Source organism: Dioscorea cayenensis, chromosome 1 (assembly GCF_009730915.1).
Source record: "Dioscorea cayenensis subsp. rotundata cultivar TDr96_F1 chromosome 1, TDr96_F1_v2_PseudoChromosome.rev07_lg8_w22 25.fasta, whole genome shotgun sequence".
NCBI classification, from domain to species: Eukaryota; Viridiplantae; Streptophyta; class Magnoliopsida; order Dioscoreales; family Dioscoreaceae; genus Dioscorea; species Dioscorea cayenensis.
Window position 1 is genome coordinate 16,616,135 of NC_052471.1, and position 10,779 is coordinate 16,626,913.

At 29.7% G+C, this 10,779-nt stretch overlaps 1 protein-coding gene across 1 annotated transcript; it reads left to right on the forward strand.

Annotated features, from left to right (window-relative positions):
• The first annotated feature begins 7,640 nt into the window (after window positions 1-7,640).
• LOC120255609 (signal peptide peptidase-like 4) lies at window positions 7,641-9,249 on the forward strand. The gene is made up of 2 exons (XM_039263422.1): window positions 7,641-7,922; window positions 9,043-9,249. The coding sequence occupies exons 1-2, from the start codon at window positions 7,641-7,643 to the stop codon at window positions 9,247-9,249; spliced, it is 489 nt and encodes a 162-aa protein (XP_039119356.1).
• Window positions 9,250-10,779: the final 1,530 nt, after the last annotated feature.

Genomic DNA, 10,779 nt, shown 5'->3' on the forward strand with positions numbered 1-10,779 from the left:
AAATCACTTTCATATTCCCTTGCTTATGCAATAGTGATGCTTTTGAATGGTAAATAGAAAGAACGCTATCGCTTTTTATATAGATAAATTTGTAGAACTAATGTTGAACGTTTCATTTGTAGGAGGATGGGTTTTCGTTTATGTTTTTTTATAAAAAAATTTAATTAATTGTAGGTTGGCATACATGAAAGTATTATTTGTGTACTTATTTTATTTTGGTACTCTTAAAAACTCAATAATTCAAATGATATTAAATATAAATTCATGTTATTTTTAAACGTAATGTTCATATATCTTCCTAAAAAATTTAAATTTATTTGTGCATAAACTCTATTAAAATTTCTTATCATATTCCTTTGTTTTGCATATTGAAAACAACAATATCAATTCTTTCAAATAATATGACATTAAAAGTATAATATTTGATAAAAAAAAAATTGAAATATTATATACTACTAATTTTTTAATATTCTCTATCTTTCTATAATCTTTAAATGAGAGAAAAGAGGAAATTATTGAAGATTAATGAAAAGTCATTGAGTAATTCTAGAAAAAAAAATGTTAGGCAGGTCTTATAAAAAAATAAAAATAAAAATCCCTCCATTTTAGTGAAAGTACATGAGGCCTGTATATATATATATATATATATATATAGAATTCGTAAATATATTGCGGAGATTCGTAGAATGTTTGCAGGTTTAGAAAAGATTGTGATAGAGAGACAGATATAAACAGGTATATCCACATTAGCAGGAACATTGTTCAATTGTTGAGATGTATGTTTAGTTTTTATTAGTTTCCAACGAATAGGTTAGTAGAAATTATGTTTAACGATTCTAATTCGCCATTTTATTGTTATAATCACAAACGGACGGTTCAGATCAAATCACTATAATAAGAATAGTGTTCAAACCCTTGTACTTTTCCCTGAAATAGGTGGTTGAGATGTTTATTTGGTTTTTATTAGTTTTCAAAGGGTGGTCTAGGAGAAATCAGGTTTAACGGTTCCACGTTTTGCACTGCGCAACTATTTATTGCACTATTTGTATGTTATTTACTATTACAATCACAAATGGACAGTTCAAATCAAATCCATGTACATCGCACTTCTTTCATTGTGTAACTATTTATATCACTGTTGATCCCACTTCACACTATATGTAGCACTGTGTATGTTATTTACTGTTACAATCACAAAATGACAATTCAAATCAAACCACTGTGTTACTTACTGTTACAATCACGAAACTATGTTACCTACTATTATTGTCACACCCACTCTTTTTACCAAGGTAAATATGGTACCCATTAGTTAAAAATCCATTTTAACTGAAAAACTGACACCCCTGAAAAACCAAATTAGACTTACAAAACATGATTAACAACTTTTCAACAAACTACAAGTTCAAATACACGAATACAACAAACATAATTACTCCAATTTGCGGGTACAGCCACTACAAGATCGACACCAACACATAGAAAGAAAAAGGACCCACTTTAATCTTGGACTCAACCCTAACTAGCTCTATACTCACACAGGCAATCTAGTAAGGCCTTGCTCCTACAACTATAACACATTTCAGTTGGTTGTTAGTGGCTCAATAATTTCAAATAATTAAATATAGCGTACATGAAGTATATTAAGATCAATTTCTCAAATAACTTTCTAACTTTCACAAATACCAGAATTTTAGCAAAATACAACCTTTGAGAGCTTTTAAAACATAATTTCATCATGAATCATCATCAAATCAATTTTCCAAAGAAATATAAATTTTTGTGAGAGACTGCCCTCCTGAGAGCGATAGCTGGGCTTCGCTCCCTCATCACTATCCAAAATAACATGTTTTACACAACTGAACTGTAAAACTAATCTCAAATTATTGACCTAAAATCGCTCCCCGACTTAGCCGCCGTCGAGACTAGGTTGAGAGCTATCAAGGTATTTATAACTTTGACATTGGTCATTGAGATCCCCGTGTGGTGACCCCGGGTTTCTCAACAGAACTAAACCCTTGTCAATGGCTCTACGCACCTCTTGACCAGGGGTAAACTCAGGGTTGACCACGACCACCTCCCATCATGCAGGACCGTGGTACCCCCACTGCAGTATCAGACTAAAGGTCCGTAGTCACCATTAAAATCCTATGAAAGCTTAATAACACTATACATGCATAATACCAGTAAAGTCCAGATTCCAGGATACCATTCCTATACTAGGAATGAAAATCAATTCTACAAGCATTGACGGTAAAATCATTTTAATATGCACACATAGTTTCACAAATCGTCTCAAAGTCAAGGTCCACATAACCATTAAAATAAATACCTGAAATAAATAATTAAAACATATATATATGTATTTTCTACAGTTGAAACTATGTATAATTAGACAAAGTCAGATGTATCAATACGATGGTCATGGCACAACAACGGCAAATAAATATACGTATATAAATTGTTAGACATAATATAATGAAATAATTAAACAATTATTTCACAATACTAGCCAGTAAGCACTTGTTTCACAATAGTAGTAATTAACTAATTATTTTAAAATAGTAGCTACTACCAACTCACCTGGTCTCCTTTGGGTTTCCCGCTAGACTTGGAACTCCTTCCCAAACCTAAACAACACCTAACATGAGAATGAAATAAAATAAATAAAATGCATGCTGATGACGAAATTGAACACAAAAGAAAAATACAAGAAACCAATAACTAACTCTCTAATTGAGTCAACTCACTCCAATTGATTCAAACCTGACATTGCATAATCAAACTAGTCTCCAATTACAATTAAACCAAACTCAATTTGGGTTAAACCCTCCTGAACCAACCTCAATTTCACTGAACGAAGTTCAATTTCACCAACCAGCATTGAACCAATTATAATTCTCATACAAAATCTCTTGAACCAGATTGGTTCAACTGAAAATAAAATTTCTTACAAAAAGGTTCCTGAAAAGTCACCAATGGTCCCTGAATCATGAAATAGTATTTCCAAATGGTCTTTGCAAACTTACTTTTCAGTCCTTGGTTTCCGGAAACACTTCTAATCAAACTTTTTTATTACTTGTGAACCCAAAATCTTCTATAAACTTTCACACTTAGGTCCTTATTCTTCCCACTTGGGTTTCTCAACAAAACTGCTTTACAGAAAAATCTTATTGCAACTATAATAATACCATGAATAAAATTTCTTCCAGATTTCCAAAAATTCAGTGTATTTCAATTATAGTGTCCAAAACCTTATACTTTTTCCCAAGACGGGTGGTTGAGGTCTTTGTTTGGGTTTTATTAGCTTTCAAGAGATGGGCTAATAGATATAAAGTTTAACAGTTCTAATCAAATCACTATATTATCTACTGTTATAATCACGAACGGTTTAGATCAAATCATTGTAGTAGAAAAATGTTCAAAATCTTGTATTTCCTCCCCAAACAAACAGGCGGTTGAGGTGTCTGTTCGGTTTTTATTAGTTTTCAGGGGTGGGCACGGTTCCGATTGTACTGCTAACAAAAGAGGAGGATTTCCTGAAAAATGAAAAGTTTATATATATTACACTCGAGTTTCATTCAATCACTACCATTTATATTTCATGAGCTAATAATATTGGTTTCAGCTCTTCACGCACTATATGCTGTCCATAGCCAATGATAATAAGAATTTTGGTATTTCTTATGAAAGCTCATTTTTAATCTCTAAACTAATTAAAAATTTAAAAATTCTCCGAATTATAAAACAATAATCTATTTAAAAATATTTTAGAGAGTAAAATGAATATTTTCTATTTTATATACCAGATAAATATATAAATATAATTTAGTACTATGTTTTTTCTAGCACAAATTCTAAGTTCTTTCATGCTATGTCTACTTCTAGATTCAACCATTCAATTATCAAGCTTAAAAAAAAAAATCTTCAACAATCAAAGTAACACTCATTCCACACCATCACGCGTCCTGCAATAATTTAGCGCACTATAAAATTTTATAATGTATATATATAGATAAATATATATACATATTAGTATATTACCCAGAGGGTTTTTTTTGGCTTTATAGTGCTAAAAACTCCATTAATTATCGAGATAAATTATTTATTTATTAATATATTTTTTTACAAGATAGACAAACCACTCTAAATAAAAAAAAAATTGTCTATATAATACTAAAATAATTATTATATTTTTTAATTTAAAAAAATATAATATTAAATTCTTGAAATACTTAAAAATGTTGAGTATATTACTTGTAATATACATTGATATGATTTATATGATTTATATAATTACATAACAGAATATTTAATAAAGATCTGATAATAAATTTGAAAGTTTCAAGTTTAAATTTTGGTGCAGATGTAGAATAAATTTTTATTTAATTAATATAAATTAAAATAAATATTTTAAAAAACGTTTTCCTTTTTAATTAATGATACTTATTTATTAATATGTTTTTACTTTAATTATTAAATATATTAATTTAAACAATTGAAACTGTAAAAGAATGTCGGTGGAGTAACTTGTTGGTTAAATATTTCCAACATATTAAAAAAAGGATTATTGTATGGTCTCTATTTGCTTGTGAAGTCCGGACATAAGAAAAAAAACAAATATATATATATATATATATATATATATATATATATATATATAGTATAATATGATATAAAAATTTTCCAATGATAGTTGTTATATTTTTTTATATTATTTTGGAATAGAGATTTTAAATATTTTTCAAAATTTTCATTTTCATTTTTTTTTAATTTTTTGTACATAACCAAGGAATAATGAATAAATTTTTAAATATATATATATATTTTTTTATAGTATACTTTTAAAATTTTCTAACTTGAATTATACCAGTTTTACCATAGTGAAAATGCCAAATAACACTATCATGTAAAATAATGATAATTGATATTTTATTTTTCTCACAACAATAAAGTCAAAAGTTTGAATCCTACCTATGGCTTGTTTTTTCTTTATTTTATTAAAAAAAGAAGTGCTATTAATATTAAAGACATGTGCATGAGTTATTATTTGAGTATCTAACCCGCACACCCTCATCAGACAACATGGGGTTTGAATAACAAACTTACACCCACAATTAAAAAACTCATTATTATCACTGCATCTGTTAAAACTCGAGCTTAAAATTATTTAAATATCTCACACTTACTTTTTACAATAGAGCTAATACGGTTAGACTATGAGTTTTCAAAAACAAACTACAACAGCGGCAAAAATATATATATATATAAAAACAAACAATGCCAAATAACACAAGTTGAACATGTGCTCCAATGTGGTTTGTATCAACATTTGATAGTGCTTCAAGTTGATTTTGAACTCAGCTAGTGAAGAATATATGCCATCACAGAAATAGCACTCAGGGAGAGTAGGGGTATTATGGCCATTTCATAAATGAATTTGAAATTTCAGCGAGTGGTTTTTTTTTTCTTTTTTTTAATTCCAAGCAAAATTGATGGGCATGCAAGGTGCTCATGTTTAGTTCATGTACTTTCATTAAATTCCCAAATAAATTTGATTCCAATAAGGTTTATACTTCTATGAAGCTTGCGAATCTTAAACCCTAATAGTAGGTGACATTGTCATATTCTTTTCCTAAGAGGTTATAAGCATTAAAAAAGCATTATACTTTTGGTGTAGATTTTATTTCATTTGTTTAAACATTTTTATTGTATTTTTTAATTTAAAAGAAATATATGAGAGAGTAGTTTGATAATTTTATGAGTGATGCTATTTTTACCGAATAGATTTACCGAATAGGTTTCCCAAATAACGTGAATGTCTAATTTGTCATCCACATCCTCATCTATGTCATTATTTTTTTTATATAAACTTCAAATTTGAACTTTAAAAATTCTTAAATACTTAAAATTAAAAAAAATTACAAAACTATATCTATAATCATAAACTTAAATACTACAAAATCTATAAACTAAAAATCTAAAATTTTAAAGGGGGTTTGTGATTTCTAGTTTATGGTTTAGGGAGGGGTTTTCGGTTTATCATTTACATGTTTATATTTTACAATTAAATGTTTAAATTTAAGATCTAGATAATAAAGAGAAATTAAAATGTTTTTTTTAAATAAAGATAACGACGCATGGCGATGATGATCTTGACGCAACTTAACATTCACGCTCATTTGCTAAAACCTATGTCGCGTGAAATCTATTCGGTAAAAATATCATTACTCTAATTTTATCAATTAAAATAAAAATAATAATTTTTAAATTTTAAAATATTTAATGTAATGTCTCTATAATAAAAGTATTAATCTCCAACCAAAAACTCTATATATGGCGCTTTAGTATTAAAAAATACAGATTCTACAGTGAAAGCTTCTCCAAACATCATCTCTAATTTTAACTCTAAAATAATATATTCTAAGAATATTCTTCATACTTCACAATTTATATATTCATAATATTAACAAATTTAATCATCTTTAAATCTTTTTTATTTTTAACCATTGAATTTAAATATTATACTTTTTAAAATATAGATTTAATTTTTATATTTTTATAAATATTTATTAAATATAAAATAAAAATCTGATTGATAAAAAAAAATAAGTACAAATACAAACATTACATTAATTATTTAATAAAAGCTTAACATACACGCAAGTATCATTAGTTAAAAGTTAAAACAACATATTATTGGAAATTGAAGTAACACATTACATTAATTTTAATGAATTTATATTTCGGCAGATTATTTTTAAAATTTTTATTTCTTATTAATTAAAAATATAAACTTAAATCATAAGTTATTGATTTAATTAAAATATAAATTTATAAATATAAATTTTATAAAAAAAAGAAAAAACAAAATAAAAAGAAACTTTTAAAAATCTAAACAGAAATAAAAACACAATAAAATAACAAGGTATTGCGGCTGATTGGAGCACCCCTGCAATACATCCAGAGTATTTCTTCAAAACTGGCATTCCATTGGAGATTTTAATATTCCTCTCAAACTTAGATTTGAGGTTTGAAATCCATTTTCGCTCCCTATATTTAAAAAGTAAAAAATTAATGACTACTACTTTAAAAGTTTTTAACCTAATATTTCAAAAATAATAATAATAATAATAATAATAATAATAATCAGACATCTTTATACCCAACTAAAACTACATTTATACTATCCAATATTTTTATTAAAAAAACGTTTAATTGTCAAATACGGTTTCACACTTGTGAATAAAGAAATGCAAAATAATATCTGCGGCACCAATGAATTAAATTTGTGTATAATTATGAAGGAAAATTTAATTTTTTGTAAATTTATTTTTTTAAAAATTATAATTTGATAAGATGGTCACAATCATTTTACTATTAATCGCCATCGGTTAAAATACCGATTCTTACTTAATTTATTTTTTTATATTTTTGTATAAATATAGATAAGTCACGAATAAGTATATACAAAGAACTGAATTTTACAACATAGTTACTTTCATTTTATTCGAACTGGAATTCGAATTAGTGCTCTCAGTATGATAAATGTCTTAAAGTAAGGATTCAGTACCAATACGCTCAATGGCAGTGGGGTAAACTTAAAATTTAATTTAAAAAGAAAAAAAAGGGTACCCAAAATGACAACGGAAAAAGTAGCAACAGACAAGCATCAGCTCTCCGTATATCCACTGTCTCACTCTACTTCATCTGAAGAAAAAGTTGGTGGAAGGGGAGACCTTGATGCTCTTCTTTGCCTTCTTGTTGTTTCTCGATTTTTTATGGAGCTGAAGGGGTTCTTGGGGTTGTTCCTGGCTTTGATTCTGGTGGTATTGCTCCCTGGTTTTGTGATTGGAGGTGATATAGTTCATGAGGATGATGAGGCCCCCAAACAGCCTAATTGCTCTAACAACTTTGTCTTGGTGAGGCTTTTGTGCCTTTGTTTGTTGTTCTTTTGAATTCAATGTTTGTTTTTGGAGTACCGTCTAGGGACTATTGAGTTTTTTTGTTGTTATGTGTTGGAGATCAGAACATTTTTGCTTATTCATTTTGTTGGTCATGTTTGTTGATTCTTGAAATTTTTTTTTTTTACTGTTTTTGTGAATTTCAATAGTTTTAGGGGTTTCCATTTCTTGTCTTGAGTGTTGTAAATGTATCTTCTTTTATTTATGTATTTATTTATTTATTTTCGTCAGAGTGTGAAGTTGAATGTGTGTGTGAAATTAGAAAATTTTTTTTAAAGAAAAAAAAATTAGAAACGTGATTAGAGTTTTATTTAGTTTTTGTTAAGTTCACTGGTTCGAATTTTTGCATTGTTGTTTGAGTTTGAGGCTAGAATTATATCAAAGGAAACTTAGATGAAGCCCAATATGGAGTATTAGTGACCATTCAGATCTTCTTCTTGTTGCTTCTTGGTCTTTGATGGGGTTGAGTTGTTACTTGGGGTTGTTCTGTTGGTTTGCTCCTTGTGTTGGTGATTGGGTATAGCTCATGAGTGAGAATGATGAAGTCCTTCAAACAGCCTCTTTTTTTTTTCTCTCTCTTTAACTTGAAATCTAATCCTTTTCTTAAAATTGATCAAAATTATCATGAACCTCGTGAGAAGGACATTTGAGTTCAATGTTTCAATCTTGGGCTTAATATGGTGGCTAATTTTGACTTGTCCCTGAGAATTTTGTGCTGTAATGAAGCCTCTTTGTGAAAATTTTCCTTCTTCTATCGCTATAAGCATCTGTCTTGACATGAAATTATGAATTTTTTGCCACCTAAAGTCAGCGATTTATCTGATGGGATTATACGCCGATAGTGCAACTTTTGCTAGATATAGTGGTGCTAGCGTTTGCCCTAATGACTGTTACTCTTTTAGTGAAAAGTTCTCTGATTTTTGCTGAAATCAAAATCAAAATGCTGCTCATACTTTTTATTGTCAATTTTCAATTTATTTTATTTACAACTTGCATTAACTTAATCACAGTCCACTTGTGGAAGACTCTGCTTAAATGTTACTTGACAAGTTTCTGCATTTATCTGGATACTCATTAGGTAAAAGTGCAAACATGGATTGATAATAGAGAAGACAGTGAGTTTGTTGGTGTTGGTGCTAGATTTGGCACTCCATTGGAATCTCAAGAAAGGCATGCCAATCGAACCCGTCTTTTAATAGCAGATCCTCCTGATCTCTGCAGTCCACCTAGGAAAAAGGTGCTTCTCTATTCCCCTTTCTTGGTCATCAATGATATTCCAATGTGATTTGTAAGCCCTTTCTTTTGATATTTTACACCCATTTTTCGACTTTCTGGAGAAGTCCTATTGGTGCACGACTGTAAAGTGCAGAATTTACATCAAAAGCAAAAAGGTGCAGAGGCTGCTGGGTGCTTCTGCTATCCTTATCATAAATAACTGTAGAGGTATGTGTTTCCCGCTTTGAAATTCCATACGCCTTTAGAGATCCCGAAAATCTCTCAGTGTGGATAAAAATTTCGTAATTTTAAAGTCTAGCTACCGTATCTTTAATTCATGCTGATATGGTTGAACTAGCTTTAAGTGTCTCTAGTTTTATTTTTATGTTGTGCAGAGCTATACAAAATGGTCTGTGATCGTAATGAGATGATCTCAATATAAATATATTCTGCTGTTATGCCCTCAAGATGTCAAAAGCAGCCTGAGAGTACTATCAAAAAATGGTGTTGTAGGTGAGTTGTTTGTGTTCTCTTGCCATGCAAGTACCTAGATTATTTTGCAGAAAAACCATTTCTTCAAATATCTGTCACATCAAACTTGAAGTATGCCATCCTTTATTTTTTTAATAGATATTTTGCCACAGAAGCATATTGTTTCTAGCTTTATATGGTACTCATATGCCAAGTCAATTTGTATGTGGAAGTCCACTTGGAGCAACTATTGCATGAGCTTCCTTACTAGATTCAAGCTATGTACCTTGTTCCACCATCAAAAGATTGCTTCAGAATGCTGACTCAATGTCCTACTATTACTTCTCCTGATACGGCTGTATATCCGAAGGTAGTGCAGTTATACTCTCCAGGACTGGCCCCCTCGTGATACAGCAGAGGTGTTTCTATGGTTAATGGCAGTCTGTACTATATTGTGTGCTTCTTATTGGTCAGCATGGAGTGCTAGAGAAGCATCTACCGAACATGAGAAGCTGTTAAAGGTGTTATCATTGGAGAAGGATATTTCTCAGAGGCTCCTTATAGCATTCTGATTGGAAGAATGCCCTTTCGTATCTCACAGACGAAATAATTCTCAGGATGCTCCAGAAGAGTTGCTAAAGATGGAAACCAGGCAGTGTGTTGTGGACATTAACACCGCTGGGCTCTTCGTACTTATTTGTTAGAGGATTGCATCATGCTTCCCGGATCTTACTACAAACGTGATGTCCTCGGGTTTGTGGAGCTTTTGGTGATTCTATTTTGCATTGGAGGAGTGGAGGTGCGTCATATCACCTTTGTTTTTCTTTGACTGCATCGTTCTTCTGTTCATTATAATAATACCTAGTTATTTACATTCTAAATCATTAAAACAGAGTGCATACTGTTTTTGGCACTGCAATCTGCTGTCAGTCTCAATTTAGAATATTTCCTTTCTGCAGTCATTAAAATGAGAAAAGAAAAGAGCCAATTTTGGATCTTATAAAGATGTCTTGTTCATTCATTTGACCAAAAGATAAAAGCTGGCTACTGGTATCTATATATCCCAGTAGAGTGGCATAAATCTTGGTGTATTATTCGTGGTGACAAATATCACTCTTTGAGTAGATTT

Excerpts from the sequence above, each read along its gene's own strand:
- LOC120255609 (XM_039263422.1), top strand. The coding sequence starts at position 7,641 with ATGACAACGGAAAAAGTAGCAACAGACAAGCATCAGCTCTCCGTATAT. Across the intron at positions 7,923-9,042 it reads GCTCTAACAACTTTGTCTTG|GTAAAAGTGCAAACATGGAT; the intron begins GTGAGGCTTTTG and ends GATACTCATTAG.